This window comes from Pituophis catenifer, unplaced genomic scaffold (assembly GCF_029215685.1).
Source record: "Pituophis catenifer annectens isolate HBS135680 unplaced genomic scaffold, rPitCat1.0.hap2 SCAF_3, whole genome shotgun sequence".
Classification (NCBI taxonomy): Eukaryota; Metazoa; Chordata; class Lepidosauria; order Squamata; family Colubridae; genus Pituophis; species Pituophis catenifer.
Genome location: NW_027256883.1, coordinates 216,538,979 through 216,566,734, shown reverse-complemented (window position 1 = coordinate 216,566,734; position 27,756 = coordinate 216,538,979). Strand labels below are relative to the sequence as shown.

The 27,756-nt window shown below is 56.3% G+C and overlaps 3 protein-coding genes across 8 annotated transcripts; 2 read left to right on the top strand and 1 right to left on the bottom strand.

Annotated features, from left to right (window-relative positions):
• Positions 1–1,197: 1,197 nt before the first annotated feature.
• SNRPB (small nuclear ribonucleoprotein polypeptides B and B1) lies at positions 1,198–3,147 on the bottom strand. The gene is made up of 7 exons (XM_070940292.1): positions 3,063–3,147; positions 2,825–2,976; positions 2,622–2,733; positions 2,146–2,298; positions 1,859–1,997; positions 1,536–1,661; positions 1,198–1,369 (listed from the first exon to the last, which is right to left on the bottom strand). The coding sequence occupies exons 1-7, from the start codon at positions 3,063–3,065 to the stop codon at positions 1,332–1,334; spliced, it is 723 nt and encodes a 240-aa protein (XP_070796393.1). The 5' UTR covers positions 3,066–3,147; the 3' UTR covers positions 1,198–1,331.
• A 271-nt stretch (positions 3,148–3,418) lies between these two features.
• ELMO2 (engulfment and cell motility 2) lies at positions 3,419–12,592 on the top strand. 6 transcript variants are annotated; one of them, XM_070941913.1, is made up of 21 exons: positions 3,419–3,475; positions 5,629–5,756; positions 5,914–5,954; positions 6,117–6,189; positions 6,294–6,344; positions 6,509–6,690; positions 7,248–7,347; positions 7,426–7,577; positions 7,668–7,746; positions 7,990–8,298; positions 8,500–8,622; positions 8,709–8,831; positions 8,912–9,016; positions 9,106–9,214; positions 9,726–9,862; positions 9,949–10,112; positions 10,194–10,306; positions 10,389–10,496; positions 10,619–10,701; positions 10,831–10,908; positions 12,331–12,592. In XM_070941913.1, the coding sequence occupies exons 2-21, from the start codon at positions 5,679–5,681 to the stop codon at positions 12,529–12,531; spliced, it is 2,409 nt and encodes an 802-aa protein (XP_070798014.1). In that variant the 5' UTR covers positions 3,419–3,475; positions 5,629–5,678; the 3' UTR covers positions 12,532–12,592. The 6 variants fall into 6 exon arrangements, with proteins under 6 accessions (XP_070798014.1, XP_070798017.1, XP_070798016.1 ...); XM_070941916.1 differs by lacking the exon at positions 3,419–3,475 and having other exon boundaries at positions 4,122–5,756; positions 7,990–8,025; positions 8,248–8,298; positions 8,712–8,831; XM_070941915.1 differs by lacking the exon at positions 3,419–3,475 and having other exon boundaries at positions 4,122–5,756; positions 7,990–8,025; positions 8,248–8,298.
• A 109-nt stretch (positions 12,593–12,701) lies between these two features.
• Positions 12,702–16,812, top strand: SLC35C2 (solute carrier family 35 member C2). The gene is given in 11 exon segments (XM_070941912.1): positions 12,702–12,813; positions 12,898–13,057; positions 13,170–13,233; positions 13,342–13,414; positions 13,518–13,610; positions 13,612–13,686; positions 13,780–13,828; positions 13,831–13,863; positions 15,196–15,371; positions 15,731–15,854; positions 15,939–16,812. Coding segments are annotated over 11 exon segments (1,062 nt in total). The 5' UTR covers positions 12,702–12,714; the 3' UTR covers positions 16,055–16,812.
• The last annotated feature ends 10,944 nt before the right edge of the window (positions 16,813–27,756 follow it).

Here is a 27,756-nt window from a genome sequence, read left to right as displayed (position 1 = left end):
AGAGAGCACTAAGGACCCTTCATTTCAATCCTATTAGTGTTTTGACACTCAAAGCATGGGACTGGCAATTTGTTCACCCCAGGCCCAATCTCTCCTTCAAGTTCTCAGGTATTTCAGTACCTATGACTTCAAGAGACAGATGGAAACTATGACATAACTGGCTGAATACCCATGCTCTGCTACAAAACTATATGATCGGGCTTGATAAATCGACAGCTTGCAAATTAATGAAGTTACAATTGGCCTCTCCCCTTCTCTCCCTCAGGCTTGCTGCAGAGGCCTATCCTATCCCCTGCTTGGTGCTGTGAAAGTAAAACAAACTCCTCTCCTCTGCTTGTGTTCTGCATTTGGAACAGATTTCTTTTCAGGTGGGGAGGGGGAGTAGAACTCCTTTGCATCAGAGTGTGATAATAATATAGGAAATATTAGTGCTCTGATGGTCATTTCAAAAGATCCTTTCTTAGTGACCACCTAGAAGTCAAGAGGAATATCCGTGGCAAATTTCAAGTAGGCTTTCTGGAGATTTTGTGATGATGCGTGAGTGGTATTTTTCTTTGATATATATAATATAGTTTGTTAACAATTTACAGCCTTGTTGGTATTAAAGCAGAATATGTGCCTGATCTCCAGTGATGACTTTCAAAAGTTCTGAACCAGCAGAGACCCAAACTGCTAACATACAAACGGGTGATGGAATTGAGAGCCAGAGTGTGTATTTGTTTTCACTTAATGTGAATATACCCGTATTCAACAACACATGTAGGCAGACCTTTTCTCCTAGCCTCTTTAACAGAATAGGAATTGGAAAGGAGATCATCTAGTCCAGAGGTTGTGGCATGCCAGCAGTCGGACTGTGCAAACAAATGAAGCCCCATCCGCAGGGGTGCAGGCAGCATGGAAAAATCACCTGTTCTGGTCCGCAGAAAAACCTTTATCCGTAGAACCAGACCCTGGTACTCCAAAGGTTGGGGGGCCGTTGATCTAGTCCAACATCCTGCTCGAGGAGGAGGCCCTATACTACTTCAGACAAGTACCATGGAAGCAAGTCCTTCACTATCTTGGTATATGTGCCCTTGGTGGCTACTTGGGAGGCAGTTGCTACCAAGGAAGGGGATGGCCTCAGAGGCCAAGGGGTCCCAAAACGCTTTCCACCTTTTCTTACTCCAAACCCAGGCCTTACATTTGACACCACAGGAGGAATCGGCAAAGTTTTATTAGAAAGGGCAACATGACATCAAAAAACAGCACATACATACATAGCTAATCCTGCTCCTGCCATCTTGTGATTAATAAGATTGTCCCCCTGAGTCTGACTGGATACAGCATGGGTGTCAAGGCCTAGGCGGGCGCATGCCAGGAGGAGGGGGACCTGAAAACAAGAGTCACAATTACCTGCAGCCATAAAAACACTAGTGCTGCTGAGCAATTTGTTTCCACCTGGCTGCTATCACAATGGCCTCTCATACCAAGTCAAAAAATAAGACCGCTTTGGCAGTTTATCTCAGAATTCAGCTCTCTCCAACAAGAGGACTTACCTCTCATGCCAGGTGGTGGCGGCCTCATTCCTGGAGGTGGCATCCCCATTGGTGAGCCACGGCCTGGTGGCATCCCCATAGGAGGGCCCATGGGTGGTCTCATACCAGGAGGGGGCCCCATCATTCCTGGAGCAGAAAAGCAGACGCATCAGCAAGTGACAGTCCCTTCCCTCCTCCTGCCGCCTCCTAGCCCAGTAGAGACCTCAGAGTAATCCTGCTTTGACAATGGCTCCTCACAGCAATGCTCAGATACTACCATTCATCACAGGTCCCGTCGGCTCCGGTAGCAAGAAGGGGGTGGGGGTAGCTTAGTCAAAACTCACCTGGAGGGGGAGTGCCCCTTCCCATGGGCGGGGGAGGGCCTCCACGGCCTGGTGCATATTGAGTCGGGGCTCCCGCTATGCTGGCAGTGGCAGCAGCGGCTGCAGCAGCAACTGTCCCTCGGCTCTGAGGCGTCATTACCTGTAATGAAAAAACAGTTCAGAGACCCTGAACATGATGGGCCACTCATCTCTGTCCCTGTCCACAAGATCAGGTGAAAAGGACTCATCGGCCCCAAAGTAGTGTTTATGCCAGAGGCAGCTCGACATCTGAACGTAGCCCTGCTTACCTGTTGGGATGGTCCACCAACCCCACGCACAGGACCGGCCAAACCTGCAGGTGCTTGGGGCATTGGAGCTCCGGCTGGCACTCCTCTTCCAGCCGCTCTGCCGACACCGGGTCCCCCTGCTGCCCCAGCCAGCGGCACACGAGCAATCCCAGTCTGGAAAAGAGCCAAACGGTCACCACGCAGCATCCTTTGTAAGTCACTGGCTGTGCTCGGGAGCCTAAAACCACGGGGTTATCTCAGCACAGCCGCTCTTCACATGTCCCTGCCCGGATCGATTCCTCCCAGGGAGCTTTTCCCTAGCACAGGGGCCCCGTCGGATCCAATTCAAATAAGTCCGCTGTCCCTTGGTAGCCTCCCCTCCCGGCGCCCAAAGCAGGAGGGGGCCACGACCAGCAAGCCAGGCTTGAAGCCTCCAAAGGCCGCCGGTGAGGAGCTCTGGGACCCCGCCACAGCACAACCCCCCACCCCCGTCTTACGTCCTTGGGGGGCGGCCCCTCCACGGTCATGGAGACCAGGTTCTCGCCGCGGAGCAGCACCAGGCCCAGCACGCGCTTCTCCTCCCGCTCGGGCTGCTTGGAGTTCTTGGGCCTGCGAGGAAAAAGGAGGAAAAAGGAAGGCGCCGAATGACGCCCGGCCTCCCCCCTCCCCATCCCCCTCCCCCGGCGGCGGCGGCGCTCACTTGATCTTGCGGAACTCGTCGCAGTCGCAGAGGATGAGGTTCATGTGCTTGTCGAAGGCCTTGAAGGTGCCGATGAAGACGCGCCCGTCCTGCAGGATGCACCGCATGCGGTAGTCGATGTGCTGCAGCATCTTGCTGCTCTTGCCCACCGTCTGCGGGGAGAAGGAGGGGCGGTCAGCGGGCGGCGGGGGAGGCGGTCCGGCTTCCCCGCCGGGGCCCCCGCCGAGCCCGGCCTCACCATGGTGGCGGCGTCCCGTCTCCTTCCTCGGCCGCCGCGCTTCCCGCTGCCTCGCGAACCGCCAACGCTCGGCCGCTTCCGCCGGAACCGGAAGGAAAGCGTAACTTCCGGCCCCGCCGGCCTCCCACCCCTCAGCGGCTGCCGGGCGCGAGCGACGCCGCGGTTTCCATGACAGCCGGTTCTTCGGCGACGGCCTCGCCAATCCACCAATAGGAGAGGGCGCTGGGGGCGCCTCGTCCAATCCTCGGGAGAGGCGGGACCGAGGGGGGGTGGAAGGTCGAGGGGGAGGGGCGTAGAGGGCGGAGCCGAGCCCGGGAGGAGAGCGGAGCCCAGAGCGGTGGGAGAGGCCGAACCCCCCCAGCCCAGCCCAGCCCTGCCTCCCCCCCCCCGCCCCAGGCGGCGTTCCCGGGCAGGTGAGGACGCGGCCTGGGAAGGCGCTGCAGGCTTTCGGCGGTGGCCTTGCGGGTTGGCGCCCCGCCTCGCTCCAGCCTCCGGGGGAGGGCCCCGAAGGGAAGGCGCCCTGGCTGAAAAGCCCGCCGGTGGGGAGCGCGGGAGGGGGCGCTGCGCCAGGCCCCGGAGAACAGACCCGCATCTGCCCCCGTGGAGGTCCAGCCAGGGGAGCCCTCTGGGGCGGGCGGGCGGCGGGGGGGCTCCGAAGGCCGCCCAGGGGACGGGGACCCCGAGGGAGAAGCCGGCATCGCTTGCAAGGCGATCTCGGGGCTTCACCGCTTTGCCCCTTGCCCGTCTCCTGTTCCCGAAAGCATCCGGAGCGAGCCCGGGGCTCTCCTCCTGGCCTCCCTGGCTCGCTGCTCCGCAGACGGTTGAGCTGCAGCTCCCTCCTGGCCTCTGGCCTCCCTTTTTCCCCTCTCCAGCCTCGGGGGGGTCTGACAGGCTAAGCGCGCGAGTGAAATCCTTGGCTGGATTCGGACTCCATCCGATCGATTTCACACCCAGGAAGTGCATCTGTGAAGCAGGAGGCTCTTCTCTGGCTCAGCTCCGGTAGCTCGTTTGATTAGTTCCCGGCTCGTTCGTTGTGTTCTGCGTCGTGTCATGATCTAGAATAGGAGCCTCTGCCATTCAGGCATTTCTGGTGACTTGCTGATTTTATTGCATTTTATACGTGCCAAAAGTAGTTTGGAGTAGGGAAATGTGATGAATAGTAACAAAGAGCAAGACGTTTTTAAGTGGAGAGTGTTGACCAATTAGTGCTGCTGGGTGCAAAGGGGTTGTTTCAGAAGTGCCATGGGGCCCCTTCCCCCTGAGCAGCCAGCAAACTGCAGTCATTTGGCCAATCATCGCAGGAAGGCATGTGCTGTCCTGCCAGTCCTGGAAGTGGGTCAGAGGAGGAGGAGGCTTTCTCTCAAGCCCTTTTTCTTAGGGGCCAGCTGGGCAGATTAGCCCAGTTGACTTCAGCTTGATTTAGACTTGTGCACAACATTTATGCGTATCTGCGCTGCAGAGGGGTTGATGGGTATAAGCATAGGCTGCAGTCGGGCCTACGACGCGCACGCCTCCCAAGCCTCGAGGATGCTGTGCGTGGAGATGCGCATCCTGCTGATTGGTTGGTCCGACTTCCTGTTGGGAGGCAGGCGAAAAGTAAGGGCATTTGAGTGACAAAAAGGAGCAACTGGAGGAGAGACCTGCCAACGAAGTCAGCAGATATTGACATTCGTATGACGTAACAGATAAGTACTACAAAACCCAGCAGGTAACAGTCAATCTCTAGAAGGACTTTGGGGAAAGACCCAGGCAGGTGCAAAGGAAAGTCGAAGCTCAGACTGCCACACTTGCGCTTTGCTGCTTGCCGGAAGGGGAACGTTGGCAGACATGTGAAGGCCGGGGCTCTGCAGCAGCGCCTGCGTCGCCCAACGTGCAGTGAGGCTGAAGTCTGAATCGAGCTTCAGAGCTGATGCAGAGCTGAAGAATTTATTTCACAAAGGGCAGCCTCGTCTTTTTCTCTAGGGCTGACCCATGGGGCCTTCATTGTCTGACGCCATTGGAGTGAAGCCCATCAGAACAGGATCTGTGCGCCTCTCTCGAGAGCTTCACTGAATTTGTTATGCATCCCCTCCCCCCACCCATCAACCAGGTGGTTCCTGACTGCGCTTGAGACCCCCCCCCCGAGAGGAGGTCCTCCGCAGGGGAGGGGGATTCTCTGTTGTGCTTCTGAAGTCCAAGTCTCCGTCTGGCTGTCCTCGGTTTTAGTCACCCCTGAATTCCGGATGCTGCCATTCCCCCTCAGTCCCCCTTGGGGTCAAGATCATTCAGCCCATCTGCCTTCCTCTGGAGTTGAGAATTTCCTGAGGGGACCCAGCTGGCCAGATTATATCCTCACCAATGCCCCCCCTCCCCATTTTATGTGCCTCCTTGAAATGTCTGCAGTCCCATCACTTCAGCTGTATGTGGGAAGCTGCAAGTGCCGGGTGGGGCCCAGAGAACAGATGCACAGTCAGCCCAGGCCCCCGACTGATCCCTGGGCTAGAACCGGGAAAGGGCCTGCAGTTTGGGCCGGTGGCTCCTGCGGTGGCAAAGCAGCCCACCTGCCAACCCTTTTCTGCCATGACAGGTTTGGAAGGTGGTCCCCGTTTCTAGCGAGAGAGCTGGATCTCCCAAGAGATGCCGCCCCCCCCGGACATAGTCAAGGTGGCCGTGGAGTGGCCTGGCGCCAACGCCCAATTGCTCGAGTTTGACCAGGTGAGAGACGGGGTGGGCTTTGAGTAAAGGCTGCCCAAGTATTGGCAGGAGTGGGGCCTGGACAGTGAGCCACAGCAGGGTGGCTGTGGATGATGGTGGGGACAGGCAGAGCTTGGTCCAGAGAAGCCTCCTAGCTCACGATTCTCGCCCTTTTCAGAAGCGGCCCCTGGTCTCCATCATCAAGGAAGTCTGTGACGGGTGAGTGCCAGCCAGTCAGTTCAGCCTCCTCCTCTTCCTCACCACCTCAGCTGGGGCTTCAGGAGCTCTCTCCCTCCCTCCCCCCCTCCCTCCTCCCTCCCAGGTGAAGGAACGCCCAGGCTGGGAGGCTCAAGCGCTTTTCCTGCCTTGGTCCCCTTGCAGATGGTCCCTGCCTAACCCTGAATACTACACACTACGCTATGCCGATGGAGCACAGCTCTACATAACAGAACAGGTAGGCTGACAATCTTCTCTTTTTGCAGGCCTAGAGTCCAACACACACACATACACACACACAGAGACTAGTGTTAAGCCAGCTTTTGTCGTTGTGCACTACAGACTCGTGGTGACATCAAGAATGGGACCATCCTCCAGTTGGCGGTTTCTCCAGTAGGTTTGGGCTGCTGCTAGCCCTTCCTGATGAGGCTTGAGGGTGGGGCTCTTTTTCCTCCCCCCTCTATCCCCCCCCCTTGCCAGTTGCAGTGTTGAGGACCTGCTCTGGCTCCCTGCCTCCCGAACGAGATGGGGAGGGGCTCCCAATGCCTCCTTTTCAGTCCAGGGCTGCTCGCCAACTGATGGATCGGACCCAGTCCTCCACCTTGGAGGGCTGCCTGGAGGCCATGAAGGAACTGGCCAAGCTCTCGGCAGATATCACGTTCGCCACTGAGTTCATCAACATGGATGGCATTGCGGTGCTGACCCGGCTGGTGGAGGGCAGTTCCAAGCTCCTCTCTCAGTAAGCGCCCGGCTGCTCTTGTCCTTCCCGACACCCCCATCCCCCACCTTTACAAACACTTCTAGCACCTTTGCCCAGAGGTGCATCTTCCAACAGAGGATTGAGCCTCCTGTTGCTCCCAGACCTCACTGCTGTCGAGCGGCTCTCCAGGGGATGCCAGGAGGGGCACTCTAAGGCCCGCTTAGGGCTTTCCTGTTGGGGAAAGGATGGCAACAGGGTCATAAGGCTTGTTCCCTTCCTAGAAAGTCCAGGAAAAGGAGAGAGAAGTAGGTGCCACCTAGTGGCCCATGACCTTTAGCCAGCATGGCAGTCCATGGAGGGTGAGCTCAGGGGCAGCCAGAGGAGCCCCAGAGGCTTCCCTGGCAGATTCTGCCATGGCCTGTGTCTCCTGGAGCCCCCAGGCGGCAGGGTGACCTCCTCCTTTGCCCTCGCCCGTTTTGGCTGGCAAGAGCGTGGACAGCGGGGCCATGTGAGACAAAAGCCGAAGGGGTTGTTGGAAGCTGAGAAAGAGCCGAGCAGCAGCCTGCAGAGGGGGCGGTTTGTACCTTCCCCTACAGCTACGGTGAGATGCTGGCCTTCACTCTGACTGCCTTCTTGGAGCTCATGGACCACGGCCTCGTCTCCTGGGACACAGTCTCCATCAGCTTCATCAAGCAGGTGCCGTCCACTGGGGGGAGAGCGGGGATGTCCTGGTGAAGCAGGCTGGTGCTAACCGGGGGCTCGCTCTGCCGGCAGATTGCGGGGTACGTGAGCCAGCCGACGGTGGATGTCTCCATCCTGCAGCGCTCCCTGGCCATCCTGGAGAGCATGGTACTGAACAGCCAAGCTCTCTATCAGAAGATCGCGGAGGAGATCACAGTGGGGCAGCTCCTCTCCCACCTCCAAGTGTGAGTGTCCCAGGGCTTGGGGCTCGCCCTTGTCCACCCCCTAGCAGGGCAGAAGAGCTGGACCAGTTCTCTCTCTGGGTGTCACTGCAGCTCCAACCAGGAGATCCAGACGTACGCAATAGCGTTGATCAACGCCCTCTTCCTGAAGGCTCCCGAAGACAAGAGGCAGGTAAGTGGCCGGCCTGGCAGGGACCGGGGAGAAAGCCAGCGGAGGCAGGCTTTGCTCCCTTCTCCTGGGGGGCGGGGGGAGCCGTCTCTGGGATGCGGGCTGGCCTGGGCGTCTCTGCGTGCACCCCTCCATCTGTGTCCTGTGAAAGGCTATGTATGCCCCCCCCACTTACCCTCCCCTCCCCCCAGTCTGCTGATTCCGTCATCTGCTCCTTTTGTGCCTGTTTCTGCTTTCCGCCCCCAGGACCAGCTTGCTAGCCCACTTGACCTGCCCTGCACTGTAAGTCGATCCCTGTGCCAGGGAAGGGAGGCCTGGCTGGCTCCGGATGTTCTCTTTCAGGGTGTTGGGGTGCACGGAAGGAATCGGAGGAGCAGGGGGGCCGCAAGGGCAGGAGGCTACTCCCCCTGTGGGGTCTTCGCTTCCCTGGTGGGCTGGAAGGTGCCCCCTCTGGCTCTCTTCCTTCCACTCCCCCGCCCAATTTCCCTTTTACCTTCCTGGCAGGAGATGGCAGATGCCTCCGCCCAGAAGCAGCTCCGTTCGGCCATCCTGACGGTAAGGCTCGGGGTCCTAAAAGCCCTCCCTAGATAGCCCTGTCATCCATCGGCCTTCCCTTCACTTAGGCCTTACAACTCTGCAAGACAGCTTGCCCTTGCCGGGCAGCATGGCAGCCACAGCAGTCTGGGCCAGTTGACAGCTGTGAGGCGGTAGGGGCTGCTCCTGGTGACTGTCTTCACACACTCCCCCCCCCCCCAGCACGTCATCCGAGGGAACCGTCCCATCAAAAGTGAGATGGCCCACCAGCTGTACGTGCTGCAGGTCTTGACTCTCAACCTCCGGGAGGAGCGGATGATGACAAAAATGGACCCCAGTGACCAGGTGGGGGCCCGGTAGCCCCATGCGGCCTTCGGGGCAGGGGTCCAGCTGCTGCCGCTGGCCAGGCTCACTGTCCCCCTTGTCCCAAGCAGGCCCAGCGGGACGTCCTCTTTGAGCTGCGCAGGATTGCCTTCGAGGCTGAGGCCGAAAGCGGCGGTGCAGAGAAGCGCAAGGCCATTTATACCAGGGACTACAAGACACTGGGCTTCACGGTCGGTTGGCGGTGTGCTGAGAGGGAAGGCCGGCTGGGCTGCCAGGCCAGGGGCCAAGAGAGACCCGTTTATTTCCACAGAACCCTGTCAATCCTGCCCTGGACTTCCTTCAGACCCCCCCAGGCATGTTGGCCTTGGACAACATGCTCTACCTGGCCAAACATCATCAGGACGCCTACATCCGAGTAAGGGGCCCGGCTGCCCCCCCGCGGAGGAGCTGCGCAGGCAGCCACCCGGGTCCCACTCACTCCGAGCGTCTCTTCCTGCCGCACAGATCGTCCTGGAGAACAGCAGCTCAGAGGACAAACACGCCTGCCCCTTTGGCCGCAGTGCCATTGAGCTCACCAAGATGCTGTGCGAGATCCTGCAGATTGGAGAACTTCGTAAGCAAAGTCTGGTGGGCTCCCTTGAGGAAGCCAACCGTGAGGGAACCGTTCAGGGCCAGAGCAGACACTGCTCTCTGGTCAAGCTTTCCCCTTCTGCTCTGAGCCCCGCAGGGCACCCGGCTGGTAGCAGCCCTAGGGTGGTGTGTGTGTGTGTGTGTGTGTGTGTGTGTGTGGTGGTTTGGGCAAGGATGGCTGTTGAGTGCCATTGGCTGGCGGGCCACTCACTTCCCAAGGGTTGGTCGGAAAGATCAAAGCTCTGCTTTGCCGCTCAGAGCCTCATAATGCAAGTCTCAGGGCAGCTGTGAGGATCCCTGGGTGTTCAGCTGGCATGTTTTTGTGCAGTTTCTCACATACACCAACCGCACTTCCTAGTGCTTTACTGCTGGGGCCTCCAGGCAGTCTGGGAATATTTGCCCTGGATCTCCCCCTCCCTCTCAAAGCTCAGCCTGGGGGAAAGGGGGCCTCCTTGGTCGCTCTGACAGCCCGCTTCCTCCCCGTCTCTGCCAAGCCAACGAGGGCCAGAACGACTACCACCCCATGTTCTTCACGCACGACCAGGCCTTGGAGGAGCTCTTCGCCATCGGCATCCAGCTGCTGAACAAAACCTGGAAGGAGATGCGGGCGACAGCCGAGGATTTCCACAAGGTGGGTGGGTCTGCGCAGAGGAGCCCAGCTGGCCGCCACCTCTCTTTCCGCAGCCCCGCAATGCCTCTGCCCTCCTCCTCCGCCAGGTGATGCAGGTGGTGCGGGAGCAGATCACCCGGGCACTGCCTGCCAAGCCACCCTCCCTGGACCAGTTCAAGGGCAAGCTGCGCAGCCTGGGGTACTCGGAGGTCCTGCGCTTGCGCCAGTCGGAGCGGATGAGCCAGGATGACTTCCAGTCCCCGCCCATCGTGTGAGTGCCTCGAGGGGGAGGGGCTGGGGGAAACTCCCCACCCCCACCCCTCTGATGTGCCTGCTGGCCGGCCTTCCCCAGGGAGTTGCGGGAGAAGATCCAGCCGGAGATCCTGGAGCTCATTAAGCAGCAGCGGCTGAACCGCCTCTGCGAGGGGAGCAGTTTCCGCAAAGTGGGCAACCGGAGGAGGCAAGGTGAGCCAGTGGGGCCCCCTCTCATGGGGTGGGGGGCAGTGAGATGGAGGGCCCTTGCCGAGACCATTCCCCTGCCTTGCAGAGCGCTTCTGGTACTGCCGACTGGCCGTGAATCACAAGACACTCCACTACGGAGACCTGGAGGAGAACGCCCAGGGAGGGGTGACCCTGGAGTCACTGCAGGAGAAGAGTATGCTGGGGGAGGGGGCTGTGTGTGTGCGGCTGGGGGGGGGACTTGGTAGCCCTCCGGCCCCAGGGGTCTGTCTGCCTTTGGGGGGGGGGTGGGCGTGATTGCAGCCCCTTTTCCTTTAGTCCCCGTGGCAGACATCAAGGCCGTCGTTACCGGGAAAGAATGCCCGCACATGAAGGAGAAGGGGGCACTGAAGCAGAACAAGGTATGGGCATCCCAGGGAGGACACCCCTCCCCCCCCCAAGGCCTCTGCCCAGGGACGGAGAGGGGGGAAGGGAGTGGCCTTGTGCCCCCCCCCCCTCCCCGGTCACTGGCTTCTCTCTTCATCCCCAAGGAGGCCCTGGAACTGGCTTTCTCCATCCTTTATGACCCGGATGAGACCCTGAACTTTATCGCGCCCAATAAGTATGAGGTGAGCAGAAGATAACAGGTGGGGGAGCCCAGGGCTGCCCATTCGCCCCCTGCTCTTATCCTCCTGGGCCAGCCCTCAGGTTGCCCCAGGGAAGGCCCTCATAGCTGCTTCCCGAAAGCTGTGAGGGGGCAGCTGTGCGGAGAGAGCTACAGTTGGAGGGGCTCTGGCCGCCACCTGGCTTGACCCTGCTGAGGGTAGGAATTAAAGCACCGCAATAGGTGCCTGTCCGGCCTTCGCCCAGACACATCCCCTGAACAGGGGAGACCCCCCTCCCCCTGCATCATTGGCCTCTCTGCTGAATGGCTCCTCTTTCCGACCTTCGGTCAGTAGGTCCTTCCCTGAAAACTTATACTGAAGTTTGGGTTCCTGGAAAGAGACCCTGAAAAGCCACTTGTGTTTCTTATGAGGCGACCAACGATCCTTTCCTCCTCGTCTCCCTCCCTTTATGTCAGTCAGAGTAGGCGTTTCTGAAGAGTCACACCACATTTGTGGCCCCCTCGTCCAAACAGACTCGGTCCCTCAGAATGGCCCCCTCGCAGTCGCAGTCTCTGCTTTCCCGGCAGAAGCAGCATGTCAAGTACACCTTCCTCCCCCACCCCACCCAGGCACTCGCTCAGCGGCTCCTGGGGAGCCCTTTGGCTACCAGCAGTTATGGAGAACCTTCCGGGCTCTTCGAACCAGCAGCAGCGGTGGGAGGCAGGCTGGGAGAGGGGATGGCTTTGCGTGTGCCCCCACCCCTTTGCGCAGAAGGAACTCATGTGCTCTCTCGCATGGCCCATCTTCCCTATGGGCCGTGTCCCGGGACCAAGCTGCTGGTTCGAAGAGCCTGGGCTGGGGACCCGATTTAGAAGATGACTGTATCAGCCCTCTTGGGCCCCCCAGAAGGCGCAACCCCTGGCTCCATTTTGGAGGCTCCTCCGGGGACAGGAGGCCTCATGTGGGTAACGCTGCTCTTCCAGCAGGGGTGTGTGGGGGTGAAGAGAGCATCAGCTGCCTGTCCCCTTCAGAAATGCCAAGGCTGAAGAGAGCAGCTCTTCCCATCCCATCTCCCGGAGGCCTTCCTGTCGCCTTGCTCCAATCGGGATGGTGGTGTCCAGAATGGAACTGGGCTCCCCATGGGATTCGATCGGGCCAAAAGGAGCGAAAGCTCCCCCACCCCCGCCTTCGGAGCAGCAGCTCTGCCCAATTGCTACTTGGAGCTATGTGAAGGCAGATCCCTCCCACAGCTGCCAGGTCAGGCCAGCTCTGTCCTCAAGTGCAGAGCAGGAGGGAGGGACGGTTCTCCCCCCTGCTTTTGTTTCCAAAGGGAGGCCACTTCCTGGGCGTGATTTGCAGCAGGCGCCGGGTAGGAAGCGGGTTGCCGGAAGGGCAGGGGCTGCTCCCCTCTCCGCCCAGCCTGAGGTGCGCTTTTGCTGCCCCCAGTTCTGCATCTGGGTCGACGGCCTCAACGCCCTGCTGGGGAAGGACATGGTGAGCGAGCTGACCAAGAGCGACCTGGACACGCTGCTCAGCATGGAGATGAAGCTGCGTCTGCTGGACCTGGAGAACGTCCAGATCCCGGAGGAGCCCCCGCCCGTCCCCAAGGAGCCCAGCAGCTACGACTTCGTCTACCACTACGGCTGAGCCCCCCCGGACTGGCGTCGGCTGGACCTGGCGCGCCCCCCACCGCACATTAAAGCTCGCTTCCCCCCTCCAGCCCGGCTCCAGCCTCTTCTTTGCGCCGCGGTCGGCAGGGGGCGCTGTGGGGAGGCGCGGCCGCTCTAGCCGCGCGGCGTCTGCGGGCCGGGGGCGCTTCCGCACGGCGCGATGGCCGGGGCGCGGGCGGCGGCGCGGGCGGCGGGGCTGGTGCTGCTCTACTACGGCTTCTCCATCGGCATCACCTTCTACAACAAGTGGCTCATGAAGGTGGGGGCGCGGGGGGCGGGGCCCGGGCGGGGGGGGGGCGGTGCAGGCGGCGCCGGCTCACCGCGTGGCCTCCCTTCCGCGCAGAGCTTCGCCTTCCCGCTGTTCATGACGCTGCTGCACCTGCTGGTCATCTTCGCGCTCTCGGGGCTGGCCAGGCGCTGCTCCCGCCGCTGCCACGCCGCCCCCGCCGCCGGGCGCGCCCTCCTGCCCTGGCCCGCCTACCTGCGCCAGGTGGCCCCGACAGGTGAGCGGCCGAAGTCGGGCTCGCGCGCCGGGGCGTCCGGGGAAGCGGGCGGTCTCTCCCCGGGCCAAAGCAGCGGGGCCCTCCTGACGGCGCCTTTCCCGCTCGCACGCAGCGCTGTCCACCGCCCTGGACGTGGGGCTGAGCAACTGGAGCTTCCTCTACATCACGGTCTCCCTGTGAGTGTCGGGCGGCGGCTCCGGGGAGGCTGGCTGGGGAAAGGCCGGGCGGGCTCCAGCCGCCACCCTCACGCTCCCTCCCTCCCTCCCTCCCTCCCTGCCTGGCAGCTACACCATGACCAAGTCCTCGGCCGTCCTCTTCATCCTCCTCTTCTCGCTCATCTTCAAGCTGGAGGAGCCGGTGAGACGCCCCCCTCCTCCCCTGGGCGGCCTTGGGGGTCGGGCCACCCCCACCCCCGGCAGCCCCGCCGGCCTCTCCGCTCAGCCGCTCCGTCTCTTGCCAGAGAGCCGCCCTGGTGCTGGTGGTGCTGCTCATCGCGGGGGGGCTCTTCCTGTTCACCTACAAGGCCACCCAGTTCGACGCCGAAGGCTTCGCCATGGTGCTGGGCGCTTCCTTCCTGGGGGGCGTGCGCTGGACGCGGACCCAGATCCTCCTGCAAAAGGACGAGCTGGGTGAGTGAGTGAGGGGGGGGCTGGGGGCTGGGGGAAGGCAAGGCCTCCCCCCTCCCTCCCCTGACCGGCTGCTGCCCTTCCCTTCCCTTGCAGGACTCCAGAACCCCATTGACACCATGTTCCACCTGCAGCCGGCCATGTTCCTGAGCCTCTTCCCCCTCTTTGCCCTGTTTGAAGGTCAGCAGCTGGAGGGGGGAGGGGGGAGGGGGCTCACTCTGGGACCTCAGTGACCTCAGGCCATCCCAAGTTTCCTGAGTAGAAAGCTGTTAGGAGGCGGCATAAAGCGTGTTCCGGAACAATCCTGGGCAAGGAGACGGAACCTCAGGAGAAGTCCCATCGTGATTCTGCTCAGGCCTTTCCAAAGAAGTGGGGGCTTTACTGTGGGGCAGCCTGAGTCTCTCCGAGCAGAAGAGTCCCGTCAAGGGAAGGGCCCCTGGAGCTCAGCTAGTCCAACCCCCTGCACCGTGCAAGACTCCCTAATGCAGGTTTCCAGACTAACGGCTACCCTTCTCCCCACCCCCCACCCTTTTCTTCCCATTGCAAGCACTTTCAGGCGGAAGTGCTGCAATCCCCTCCCCAAATCCAAAACGGTTCCCAGTTCCCTGCTGCACATTGCAGGGGAACTGGCCGCCCGCCACCTGAAACGCGGCTCTGATTATTGCGTTGGGGAAATCCGGGCAGTGGTGGCTGGAAAGGAGGGGCGTTTTTCTTTAGGAGCTCTCGTTCGGCTCCTGGGCGCAGAAGGCTTAGGCGGCAGCTCCTACATTGCAGGGGAGTGAAGTCATTGCGGCCATTGCCTGCCCTAAGCTGCCTGCTGGGTGGCCAGAGGGGTGACCAGCCACAAATCGTGGCACCCGCCTTGTTCCCCGAAGCTGCCGGGCAGATCTCCCACCCCCCCAGACCGTCCCGAAGAGGATTGTTCCTCAGGCTGTGCCCCGACCCAGATCCCTGCCGCCTGGAACTGCCCAAAAATATCCAAAGGATGGGGGCCGGCGGGTGGGCGGGGCTACATTCGGCGTATAAGATGCAACCAGATTTTCACCCCTTCTTGGGGGTAAAAAGGTGCGTCTTATACACCAAAAAATACGGTATGTTTTCCTGAGGTTGCACAGCTACTGTGGGAACCCAGGGAAGAGCCTCCCTTCACGATGACGGATGTGGCAGCCTGTCACTCCCAAGCCCCTTTTCAAAGTAGGACCTGAAAAGTGTCCCCCTCCCCCGTGGTTCCTACCCTCCAACCTGCAGAGAAGGCTGGGGGGGTGGGAGGCTTCTGCTGATCTGCTAAAGCAGCTTCCCCAGCACTGGCAGGGTTCCCTCAGGGATTTCCCCCCCGCGCCCCCCCCCCCGAGATAGGAGAAGCAGCGGAAAGGCCTTCCTCCCGACGGACTGTAGGGCCTTGCCTGCCCCCCGCCCCCACCCTCACTTGTCTCTGGGACTTGCTTCCGGATCAGCCAGTGGTGGGTCTGGATCTACAAGCGAGCCCCCCTCCCCCCTTCCCTATTTCTCCAGGTCTGCCCTTGTCTGCGTCGGAGAAGCTGTTCCGTTTCCACGAGGGGCAGCTGCTGCTGGAACTGTTGGGGAAGCTGGCGCTGGGCGGGGTGCTGGCCTTTGGGCTGGGCTTCTCCGAGTTTCTCTTGGTCTCCAGGACCTCCAGCCTCACCTTCTCCATTTCGGGGATCTTCAAGGTATTGGAGTGGGGCTCTTTTCCAGCCTATCCTCTCCTTAGTGGGTCTCCGGGCCTCAATAGGAGATGCCAGTTGTCTGCTTTTCCTTCTTCCGACACAACATGTGCGTATGTGGTTGTTACACCCCTGGGCCCTGCCTCCTTCTCTGAACCCAGGAACTGCTTAGAATTCACAATTCTATAAAAGCAAAAACAATGAAAACCAAAAAGGTGGGTGCCTCGGGCTGTTACAGGGGTTGTTTAAGGGGGATCCCCAGCAGTGGGGCTGAGCCTGTCCAGTCCCAGCCTCCTCTGGCAAGGGGGGGGGGGGGCTCAGGCTGGCCTGGGCTGCTGTGAGTTGATGCGCTGCCTTGTCCCCAGGAAGTCTTCACCCTCTTCCTGGCCGCTCACCTGATGGGAGACCAGCTCTCTCCCCTGAACTGGCTGGGCTTTGCCGTTTGCCTGCTGGGAATCTCTCTGCACGTGGCCCTGAAGGCCCTCGGGGGTAAGGAGGGGGGCAGGGGAGGGGCAGAGGGACATTCTGTGGGCCCTTGAAAGGAAGGCAGCTAACCCCTCCCTCCCCACGCAGGGCCGAAGGGCACAAAGCACCCCGAGGGGCCTGGCTCCGCTTCAGACCTGGAGCTTTTGCTGCTGCTGGATTCCCCGGAGGAGGAGGAGGAGGCCGAGAATGCCCCCCTGCGCTAAGCCACCCCTTGGGTGGTGCTGGGGGGGGTGGTGGTGGAATGGATTGCTGGCTGGAGCAAAGAGGTTGTGGATGGGAGAGGCTGGGCAGCAGGGCTGCTTCTGACTCCCCCTCCCCACCCTGGACTGAGAGGGCACCCTCTTTGCGGGGCCTAGTGCCTCAGACTGGCTGGGCCGGAAGCCGAGGGGGAGGGCCTGTGGAGGCTGCATGCACTGAGCATGCCTTGCTGCCCGGCCCCTCAGCAAGGCCAGTGGATGGCAAGGGCGGCTGCTTGGAAGGGCGGTTGGGCACTTGCCAGGAAAACCTGCGTCAGAGATGTTTCGGTGGGTCAGAAGTGCCCCGGAAGATGGCAGCCTCCCTTTGCCTCCAGTACCCCCCTGGGGGGAGATGTTGCTGTGCCTCAGGCCAGGAGGCCACCTGCGCCAAGATGCTCCTGAGCGTTCAGGAGGAGGAGGAGGAGGAGGACTCTGGGAATGCCCGCCAGCCTGGAAAGGGGGAGCCAGGGGCTGGACCTGGGTGCAGGGAAGAGCCCCCCTGGTATGACAGCCGGATGCCCATCTCAGGGTGGGCTAGATGAAAGTGCCCACCTGAGTAGTAAGGACCCAAGGCAGAGGGAGGCAGGGCCTCGATGGGCACCCCCACTGCAGCGATCACTGGGGCCAAAAGAATGCAAGAGCCCCAGACAAACCAATGGGGCAGCCTGTAAAGAACAGAGGGCTCTGTCGGCAGAGCACAACTCGCCAATAAATTGGCATCCAAATCCGTTCCACCAAAAAGGAGTGTTTATCTAACGATCGTCTATGGGAAGGGGAAACTGATCTGCCCCACCATGGGGGTGGGGGGGGGGGTGCTGGAGTTTCCTGTGGCCAAACAAGCAGCAGGTGGAAAATCCCATTCAGTTAAACAGCAACTGTCTGCTCTGTTGTCCATCAAAATGGGAACTGGGTTTCCCCTCCTTCCCAAAGGAACCACCTTGGCTGCACTGTCCCCTTGGGGACACCGAATGGCAGAGGGGCAAGGGGGGGATGGGAAACCGGGGCGCTCGCTTGGGCGCTTCTGAGGCTCTGCCAGGAAGTCAGGGCATGGTCACTTCAGGTGCCCAGTTTGCCCCAGTGAAAGCCCACCAGAGTCCCAGGGCCACTGGTGTCGCCATGTGTTGCTGTGGGGCGAGTCTGGTCCGAGTGCTTTGTGTGTGCCCGGGCAGCCTGGATCAAGCCCAGGGGCAGAACAGCCTAAGACGAGCCGCCTCCTCCAGTACCTCCATTTCTTTGGAGTCGAAGGGAGTTTTTTTAATTCCTACCTCCTCCCTTGCAGTTCATCCACAGCAGTTCTGCTCAGGATCGCAGGCAAACTGCTATTGATAGTTGACAAATATCAAATTGATATTTAAGTTAAATATTTAAATTGATAAATAAATGATATTTGGGGGTTAGTTCATAAAGCTATGCATCAAGGATGCTCATCAATTCTGTGACGCCAGGCAGCTGCGGCTGTTTTGCACCCATCTGGGTTTACCAGGTATAAAGGTAACTGCAAAGTTGCCATAGCTGTCATTGTAGGAATCTGGACCTGCCAGGCTGCCTCTTGGCCTGGGTTGTTCACAACCCAACAACTGTTTTAGTTCTGCGCAAGTGGGATGTTAAACCTGGAAGGCCGCATCCTGCTCGCATTGGGACTTCTCAGGATGAGTATTTGGAGGGGGTGCACATTGTGCCCCACTGAGCCCACCTTCACAGTCATGGGACAGCTGTTGGTGTATCCTATCATGGTCCACCGTGCTGAAGGGGAGGGGTTGAAAAGGGGCTGGGGCACACAGGTCCAGCACATCAGCTTCTCCTGGGACACACCGCCTTCCTCCAGTGGGGCGGGGTTTTTGGGGTGCTCCTCACGAGGGAGCTTCCTGGGGCTGTCAGAGCGGCTCCTGCAGGATTCCAGCTTTTGCTTCGTCCCTCTTTCCTGAGAGGCACTCCTTGTACACGCCTGTCCGGAGGGGGGTGGGGGGTTATATGAGCAAAAAGACATGCATGGAAGACACATGGCCACCACAGCCGTGTAAGGAGTAAGGGATCGTTCTCCTCCCCCCCTTGCTTTGTCCAGAGATCACAAGGCATTGCAAAAGAGGGAGAGGAGCAAATGCCCAATCCTGGGATCTGGGCAGGAATATCTTCAGGATGGCCATTGGTTCATTTCTCCCAAAGCTGTTGGGCTCCCAAATTCTATTTCATCATTGACTTGACCAGTTCTCCTCACTTTGTAGGGACCCTGCCACTGGGCCTATGGTCTGCACTCTTTACCAGGCAACAGTGACGGGATCTCCCATTTTTAAGTCTCTCGGCCTTCAACCCTTGATCATAGGGGACTTTTGGCTTTCTCTGGTGGTTGCGCTTGCTGAAATGGTCCTGGGTGATGTCTCCTTGAGCCTTTAACTTACTCTCTCGTGTCAGGATGTACTCAATTTGATTGTTTGGGCCTTCTAGGTTTCCACACCAACCTTCTTTAATGATGTCTAAAACACCACAAGGTTGTCCTCCATATAATCATTCAAGTGGGCCGGATCCTTGCATGCCTGGAGAACCTCCCCCTATGCAAACAGTAGGACAGGCAGCCATGTATCCCAATGCTCTGCATATTTCCTGAGCATACTCTTTGGGGCTTGGTTCCTTCCCTGTTTTGTAAGGCCGTTGTATGCTATTGTGCATTGTAAGGACAGTCCCAAAGGTGCTTTTTTCCAAAGGCAACTCGACTTTTTCCTTGATGTTTTGCTTCTCATCCAAGAAGCTTCAAAATGTTGGGGAATGGAAGGATTTACATTCCTTGAAGTTATCTGGTCGTTAGCACTCTTTCTGAAAGCCAGTGAGGCCACTTGGAGGTTATCTGTGCACTACTCTACACATTTGCACTACTCAGGTTACCTCCGGGTCACCTGAGTAGTGCAAATGTGTGGAGCCTTCTTGGAACTGCTGAAAGGATTGTTGTAGACAGGAGATGGATGGTGTCCCCCCTCCCCTTCTGTTGAGAGAGGGCTGTCTGAAATGGTATAGAATCTCCTGCTTCAGCAGAGGGCTGGACTAGAAGACCTCCAAGGTCTCTTCCAACTTGATTCTGATTCCTGTGCGACATGTTTAGTGGTCAGATTAATGGAACTGCTTCTGGGTACCAAGTGGCACGATGACCGACCACCAGTATATACTTGCTGCCTTTACTGAATCGTGGTAACAGTCCTACGGTATCCATGGCGACTAGAAAAGGAGGTGGGGGCTAAAGGTACCCTTTCCATGGGGCCTTTTCTTCCCCTTGTGACACACAGGGCAGGCTTTGGGCTCTCTGCAGATCCCTGGCCAATAGGGCCTATCCAGGGATCTGCAAGTGGTTCTGTCCCTTGCATCCCACTTGCGTGTGGCCCACGGGCTTTCAATTGCCTCCAGAGATAAGGAGAATCCAAGACCTCGGTGCCTTCCGCCGTGCCCTTAAAACCTTCCTTTTCCAGCAAGCCGGGCTGGCCTAATTTTTTTTAAGTGTTTTTAAGTGTTTTGTTTATTGTTTTTAATTAATGGGGCCAAATTTATATATGTATATTTTAACTGTATTTTAATATTTGTACTTGATGTTTTTACTTGGCTGTTCACCGCCCTGAGTCCTCAGGGAGAAGGGCGGTATACAAATTCAAAATAAAATAAAATAAAAATAAATGGCTTCATGAGGAAGCGCAACTTCTTCAGTTGGTTCCTTTGTGTAGGGATCGAGCCTGACATGGTGCAGCAACCCCTCTTTCCCTGACGTGTCCTTGTTCCTCTTTTTTTCCTTTTTTTAAATTTTTTTTTAATTATAAATTAGAAACAAAAAACAAAATAAAGATTATAACAAAACACAATCACATACATACGACTGAGGTTGATTCAACCCCCATATATATACAGTTTCTAAATAACATTACATATCATACTACAGCTTCAATTTGGTTTATCATATTGCATCTTGCATTTGTTAATCTTATATCTAATATTACCTTATTTATATTTAGCTTGCTATTTACATTTCTGTGCTACATGCTTCCCTAACATCTACCTCATAACATTTTTACTTCTATCCATTGGTACCATTTATCCCAGCTTTGATTGAAAGTTGATTCTTGTCTGTCTTTAAGAATATATGTTAGTCTATCACATTCTGCACACCACAAAGCTTTGTTGATAATCATCTGATCCGATGGTACTTCTTTCCCTTTCCAAAGTTGCACATATGCAGTTTTAGCCGCAGTGGTGATGTGTATGAAAAGGTACCAGTCTGCTTTCCTTATGCCCCCAGGGTTTATTCCTAACAAGTAGACCTCTGGTCTCAGTTGAAAGCTGACTCCTGTAATCTCCATGAGCCAAACTTTTATCTTACTCCAATAGTTTTGGGCTTGTAGACATGTCCACCATTGGTGGTAAAATGTACCCCTGGCTGACCCACATTTCCAACATTCTGCTGAGGTTCCAGGGAACATCTTTGCGATTCTTGCTGGTGGTATATGCCATCTATATAACATTTTAAATATATTTTCTTTGAAAGACACTGCCATCGACATTTTCGCATTCCTATTCCATATTTGTTGCCATTTTTCCAGATCTATTGAATATCCGAAATTCCTCCCCCAGGCTATCATCAAGTCTTTAACTATTTCCTCAGCTACAGATCGGGACAGGAGGAGGTTATATACCTTAGTGATACATTTCTTATCACCTTCCAGGAGGGCCTTATCGAACTCTTGTGGTGAAGTGAACCCCCCCCCCTGTCCCATTGATATCTTTTTGATATCTTGCTTGAATTTGTGCATATGCCCACCAGTCCAAATTAATTCCCTGTATTTGTAGTTCCACTTTAGATCTAAGATTTCCCCCACCGTCCAACAATTCCCTGTACATCACAGGTTTATCCAAGTTGAATAGAGGTGGGTGTGTAGTCGCTTCAAGGGTCACAAGCCAATATGGAATCTTACTATACATCATTCCTTTGATCTTATTCCATACCTTTATCAGACATCCCCTTACATAGTGATTTGTAAAATATTTATGCTGTCCTGCTTTGATTGGCCAGAGAAAATAATGCCACCCCTGCTGTAAATTATACCCTTCAATTTTTAATATACGCTTCCTCTTCAGTATTATCCAATCTTTTACCCAAACCAGGCAAGAAGCTTGATAGTACCGCTCCCAGTTGGGGAGCCCCAAGCCTCCCCTTGTTTTATGCTCCTGCATCCTTTTCCTTTTAATACGTGGCTTTTTCCCTTGCCATCCATATGAATTTTCCAATTATCTGATCCATTTTCCTAAAGAAACTTTTCTCTAATCTTGCCGGGGCTGTTTGGAAAAGATATATCCATTTTGGCAGCACCTGTGCCTTTATCACTGCCACTCTTCCTAACAGGGATAGCTGTACTTTCCTCCACCGATCTAAATCCTGTTCCATATGCAAGATGAGTTTATCATAATTATTCTTTTTTATGGAGGAGCATTTTGGGGTCAGCCATATGCCCAAGTATTTTACCTTTTTACCTATTTGTATTCCCATCACATTCTCTATCTCCAATTTCCGTGTCCCTTCAAGATTTTTAACAAGTACTTTGGTTTTGTCCCTGTTAATTTGTAGACCTGCTACTGCGCCGAATTCCTCAATACTTCTTAACAAATTTGGCCCCGAGGTCATTGGCTCCTCCAATATAAAGACGAGATCATCTGCAAACGCTTGTATTTTAAACTCCTCTTTCCTAACATTACGTCCTTTTATTTCTTTCTTTTGTCTGATTTGATTTAGTAAAGGTTCCAGAGTCAAAATAAATAATAGCGGGGACAGTGGGCATCCCTGCCTAGTTCCCCTACATATTTGTATCTCCTCTGTTGTTTCACCTTCAATTAACACTTGCGTATTGCGCCGTATAAAGTGCCCGGATAGCTTGTGTAAAACCAGATCCAAAATCCATCTCCTCAATTTGTAGTAAAATAAAATCCCAATTAACCCTTTTTTTCCGTGGATAACCCTCTGTGTTTTAATGTGGGCTGTTTCTTTTGCAAAGGCCCCTTCCAGCATCTCTGCCCCTTTGGGGCCAGCCCGGCTTTGTCAGCCTTTCTTAAAGCTTTCACCTTCCCAGGACTCTTCGCTTCTCCTCTTGAATCAGGAATGGCTAAGAAGAATCCCGGGCTCCTTGTCTTGCTGCTTCTCCTTCTCTTTGCCTCAGGTGGGGCCCGTGTAGTTCCTCCCTCCCCCACAGCCTCTTTCTCTACTCCTTTTCTCCGAGTCCATTGTCTGCACCCATTAGTAGGTTACCTGGCAAGCGAGGGATCACTCCCACCACAGTTACCTCTTCCTTTCCCTGTGCCTCTGCGTTGGCTTTCTTGGTCCGCCCAGAAATGCTTGCGAGGGACTCTTTCCCCCTCGATCCTGCCCTTTTGGCCAAACGGGGGACATGCCAATGTTCATCTGCTCTCAGCATCTATTAAGCCTCTCCCAGGGACCCCATTAACTTTTGCTGGGGTTTTAATTTTTTTCCCTGGAGATGCCTGCCTGCCTGACAGCCATTCCCTTTTTCCTCTGGCTTTTACAGTGCTTGGACAAATGGCCGCTTTTGCCCCTTTGCCCCCCCCCCGTCCTTCAGTTTGGCTGGGAGCTCAAAGTTTCTTTATTCGTTTTGCCTTCCTCTCTGGCAGCCCCTCAGAGCCCTTCCTCATTTCTCTCTCTCCTCCCTCCAATTTCTTTTCTGAAGTCTTCTGACTTTCGTGGGGCCATGCAGTCCTCTGCTAGCTCGGCTGCCCTCTGACTTGACTGTGTTATGTCCCTGCATCCAAACCAGGGGTGAAATGTCCCGGTTTGGACTGGATCACCCGATCTGGTAGTGATGGCGGCGGGTGGTTCGGAAAACCGCTAGCAAAAATCCCTCCCCCCCCCCATGCCCAGCTGAGCTGCGTGATCATCAGAGGCTTTTTTTTTTTTACTTTTAAAAACATTTTTTCTTCGGCCGAAAAAAATGCTTTTAAAAGACTCTGACGATCCCAGCTGAGTTGCCTGATTGTCGGAGGCTTTTTTTTCTTTTAAAAGCAAAAAAGAAAATGCTTTTAAAAGAAAACAAAAGCCTCTGACGATCAGGCAACTCAGCTGGAATCGTCAGACCTTTTAAAAGCATTTTTAAACAACCTCTTTGACTGAAGAGGTTGTAGAAAATATGCTTTTAAAAGTTAAAAAAAGAGTTGGCCATGCCCACCCAGTCACATTACCCCCCCCACCAAGCCACGCCCACAGAACCGGTAGTAACAAATTTTACGTTTCACCACTGACACAAACCCTCAATTTCGCAGGGAGAAACCTTCCAGAAATAGCTCCAGACTTGCCACCCTTTCCTTGCTTTTTCATCTAGCCTCAACCAGGTCCTGATTGGATCTTCCAACCTTGCCCACAATTCATAAATGCCAGACACACACCCCATGTTTGTTAAAGGTGTAACTTCTAAACCTCTGCCTAGACTAGAAGTGTCAGGTGTGGCATCGTATCTACACAGGGTTGTGAGAGCAATCGACTATTTCTCTTGCAGAAGACTGCTCTAGGCTCGTAAACCCCCCCCCCCCCCGTGATAAATACAGGGCTGGTCTGGTCACCCAATGTACTCCCCGGCCACTTGTGAGAGGCAGTTGCGTTTCTGTCTTGTAGTCCTGGGCTGCTTCCGGGGACTTCATTTCCACAGAGACCACCTCCCTCCCAGCAAACTCCCACACACCCACTGGTGCAAGGCAAGACCACCACCCAGCTGCTCTTCTGGGCTTCTCTGGCTGCTCCATGCTGGGCTGGCTTGGGAAAGGTCTTAAAGGGGCAGGACGCCAACTGTCCAGGGGTTTTCAAGCCGCCCCCCTCGTAGGGATGCAACAGGCCATTACCAACAAGGAGCAGGTTAAAGCAGACATCAAACACCCAGAATCTTTTTTCCTTGGTGGATTTACCCTCACCGGCATCCAGCTGTTCCACTGCCCTCCTCTCCCTTTAAATTGATTTTTATAGCCGTCCATCTCAACAAGTGGCTCTTGAGTGATGATGATGATGATGATGATTTATTTTGTATACCGGGCTTCTACCGAAGGACTCGGGGCGGTGAACAGCCAGCAGATAAAATACAGAAAATACAAAAATTAAAACAATATTAAAAAAACAATTAAATTAATTTGACCCACAGTTAAAACACCCCTATATTAAAACCCATAATTTAGCAATTTAAAATTCAAGCAATTTAAAAAATATGGTCAGGTCAGCCCAGCTTGATGAAACAAAAACGTCTTTAAGGCACGGCGGAAAGTGCGCAGATCCGGGATCCGCCGTATCTCCGGGGGCAACTCGTTCCAGAGGGTTGGTGCCCCCATAGAGAAGGCTCTCTCCCTGGGGGCCGCCAGCCGACATTGTTTGACCGACGGCACTTGCCGGACTTGAACATTTTGACTCTCCAAAAAACCACCTTATTCGGAACAGCTTACATCCTCCGACGATACCTTAACAGTTCCTAGGTCCTTGGTTAGGACTCGAGCTGCTGAGCTATTAACCAGCCTCAAAGGCTGTGAATCTCACTAAAGATTAACCAATAATAATAATAATAATAATAATAATAATAATAATAATAATAATAATAATAATAATAATAATAATAATACACGGGAGACTCCTGGCGGTTTACCAAATTTTTAAAAATCCATCACACTAAAAACCCATTATCAAAATGCAGAAGGAGGCAACAAGTGGGAGATGCACCATTAGAGGTGCTCAAAGGGCCGCAGCCCGTGAGTGCCCCCTAGTGGCTCCACCTGGAGCTGAGGGGGGTGAGTGACATCACCAGGTCCCATTGCTGCCCAACAGCTTCCGCAAGAGTGGCCAGAAACGTGGGTCACCTTAAACTCCAGGTGAGCCACTGAGGGGATACGGCAGATCACGTTCAGGTCATCCTTGAGGAAATCCATTTGTCTATTCGGTCAGAAAGAAATCAACATGATCCTGACAGGCACTATTAAGGTCCCTGGAGGATCAGGATGAGCTGGAACGAGAGGAATTTGGGGCGGGGGGGGGCGGGTGTGTGTAGAAAAAAGCCTTAAACACTGCAGTAGGTAAGGCCAGTTCAGCAGGCAGGGCCCAGAGGCCACTGGTGGAGAACCAGGAACTGGAGCCAACCGGGAGCACTTTGTAGCCGCCCGGGGGCATCCCCATCCTCAGGTGTTGGGGCGGAGGGACACTGCTGCCCTGGCCGCCTGGACCCTGCCCTGAGCTGCTGGCGAGCTCCCCTAGGGCTGATGGGCTGTGACCCCGTGCCCTTCTGCTTCCCTGCTCGGACGGGCAAGCTCCCCAGGGCGCTGGGTCCAGGTGGCTCTGGGCCTACGCTGCACACCCACCCTGCCTGCCATTGCTTGTGATGATGCAAACCTGAAGTACTGTTTTTGTAACCAAAACCCTCGGTCCACATGCTGCCTGCATTGGGACAAGGCACACAGTGTGGGCTCTGCCAACCATTTTGCCTGTTGTTTGGGGAGTGGGCGACAAGTATGCGGGGGGGGGGGGAATGTGCAAAGCTTCTTTTCAGGGACAAGCCTCTTTTTCTGTGTGTTTTTTTTCCCCAGAATCTGGACAAACAAAAAGGTTTTGTGTGTTTCAAAAGTAGTTGTGGTGCAAGAAATTAACGGTAGCTGCATGAAACCTGGAGATTGTGTGTGCATGTTTGTACATGTGCACACATGCACACCTTCTAGTCAGTCCTGACTCCTAGCAACTACCTGGACCCGTCTCTGCAGTTTTCTTAGCAAGGTTGCTTGGAAATGATTTGCCATTGCCTCCTTCCTGGGGCTGAGAGAGAGGGACTGGCTCAAGGTCACCCTTTGTGCCCAAGGCAGGACTAGAACTCAGGGCCTGCTAGTTTCTAGGCCAGCACCTTAACCCCATACCACACCAGCTCTGGCCTGGAGAATATCCCTCGCATCCAGTTGGCTGCCCCTCCCCAGCCAGAGATGGCCCAAGAGCTAAGAATCAGCCGAGACCGGCCCATGTGGAAAGTCCAGAAGGCCCTCCCACACTGGACCCCAAAGCACAGTGAGGGGGGCTTGTTCTGGGGCAGAGGGGCTGCAGCAGCTTCTCAAACTCTGCTGTTCCTGCTCAGGTGCTGAAGAGCCCAAGGGGGCCACAAGAAAGAAGTCCCTGGCAAAGTCTGCTTGGAGCTGCCTGGGTCCCCCAAAAACTGCTGGATGGAATTTGCACCTCTCGCCAAGTGGGCAGTCGGCGGTTGAGAGGGAGGAGCTGCAGCCCCCACAGGCCGGGCAGTTCCCACAAAGCATCACCTTGCCCAGCTAGACTACGCCAACTGGGGTTGCCTCGTTTGTGGTTCAGGGCAGCTGTGTGAACCAGCCATGAGGTGCAGAGCAACTAAGGCCATTTCCTGGGGTGGGGGGGGGTGTTACTGTGATTCCAGCTGTGGGGCTGCCGCATTGGGTGCTGTGACTGGGTGGGGGTTTGAGCCTGCGTGCTGGACATCTACCTGGCTTTGCCCAGAGGCCAGCTGGTAGCCTTGGTGGAGAATGGGGAAGGGCGGCTTTTGAGCCCGGGCCATCTCTTGCCAAGGGAGGATATGCTCCAGCTGCCACCGAGGCAGCCGCCTCTGACCAGGGGGCCTGGGGTGGGGGCACAGCAAGGGCTGCTCCAGCTCAAGGCTGGGGGAGGCCCCCATGGGCCCAAGAAAGGGGAGCAGGCTGAGGCCAGATGATGCCTGGGAGCCTCTCCATGGCACCCCCTTGTCCTCTGCAGTTGGGGGGGGGTTCCTTAGGTAGCCTTTTTGAGCTGGAAGAGTCAAAGGGTTGACCACCAGGCACCTTGTGACCCTGGGGGCAGCCGGTCATTGTGCTTGAGCCCACCAGGTGCCTGGCATCTGGTTCTGCCCGTTGGAAGGCCAGGTCTTACGGAACGTTTGTGGCTCTCAAGGGGAGAAGCCCTGCTGGGGGGCCTCTCCTGATCAGGGTGCCAGAGTCTCCTCCACGGATGGAGGCCCCAAGCTGGGGGGAGGGAAGAGGGTCCCTGAACGGAGGAGGCAGGATGAGTGGCCGAAGAGCCTCTGGCCCAGAGTGCCCCACTGTGTCAGACCTAGAGGCCATGTTTTACCTTTGCCACACCCTGACACACTGCTTGACAGGCCTTCGGTCAAAAGCACCTGGCCCATAACTCGGGGGCTGGCAGGGGCTGTCTGTGACTCCCATAGAGTGAGCAAGCGGAGGCAGGTTTGTCATGTCGCTCCAGAGCATCCATGGCCACCTAGCAGTGCTGGCAACAGGCAAATGGAGCTGCTGGCGCCAGCTGTGGAAGGGAGGCTGTCCTGCCTGGATGCCCCCTCCATGGGTGCCCCTTCCACGGCCTGTCATCCCCCCTTCAAGACTGGACACCCCATGGCCTGTGCCTGAGAGGAGCCTGGCCCCAAGTCTGAGGGAGAAACAGCAGACCTTTGCAAAGTCCCCCCCCACCCCACCCTTTGACAATGCGAACCACAAGTCCTTCAGGCAAAGCAAAAGGCGTTTACTAAGGGGCGCATGTGTGTCTGTGTGTGAAGTGTGTGTGTGTTGGATATTTGTTAGAAGCGACATGAAGCAACCAACCACACAATAGACGTGGCAAATTCGTGGGTTATGTCCCTCCCTTTCTTAAGGCTTGCAAGCACGTTCAGGGGCTC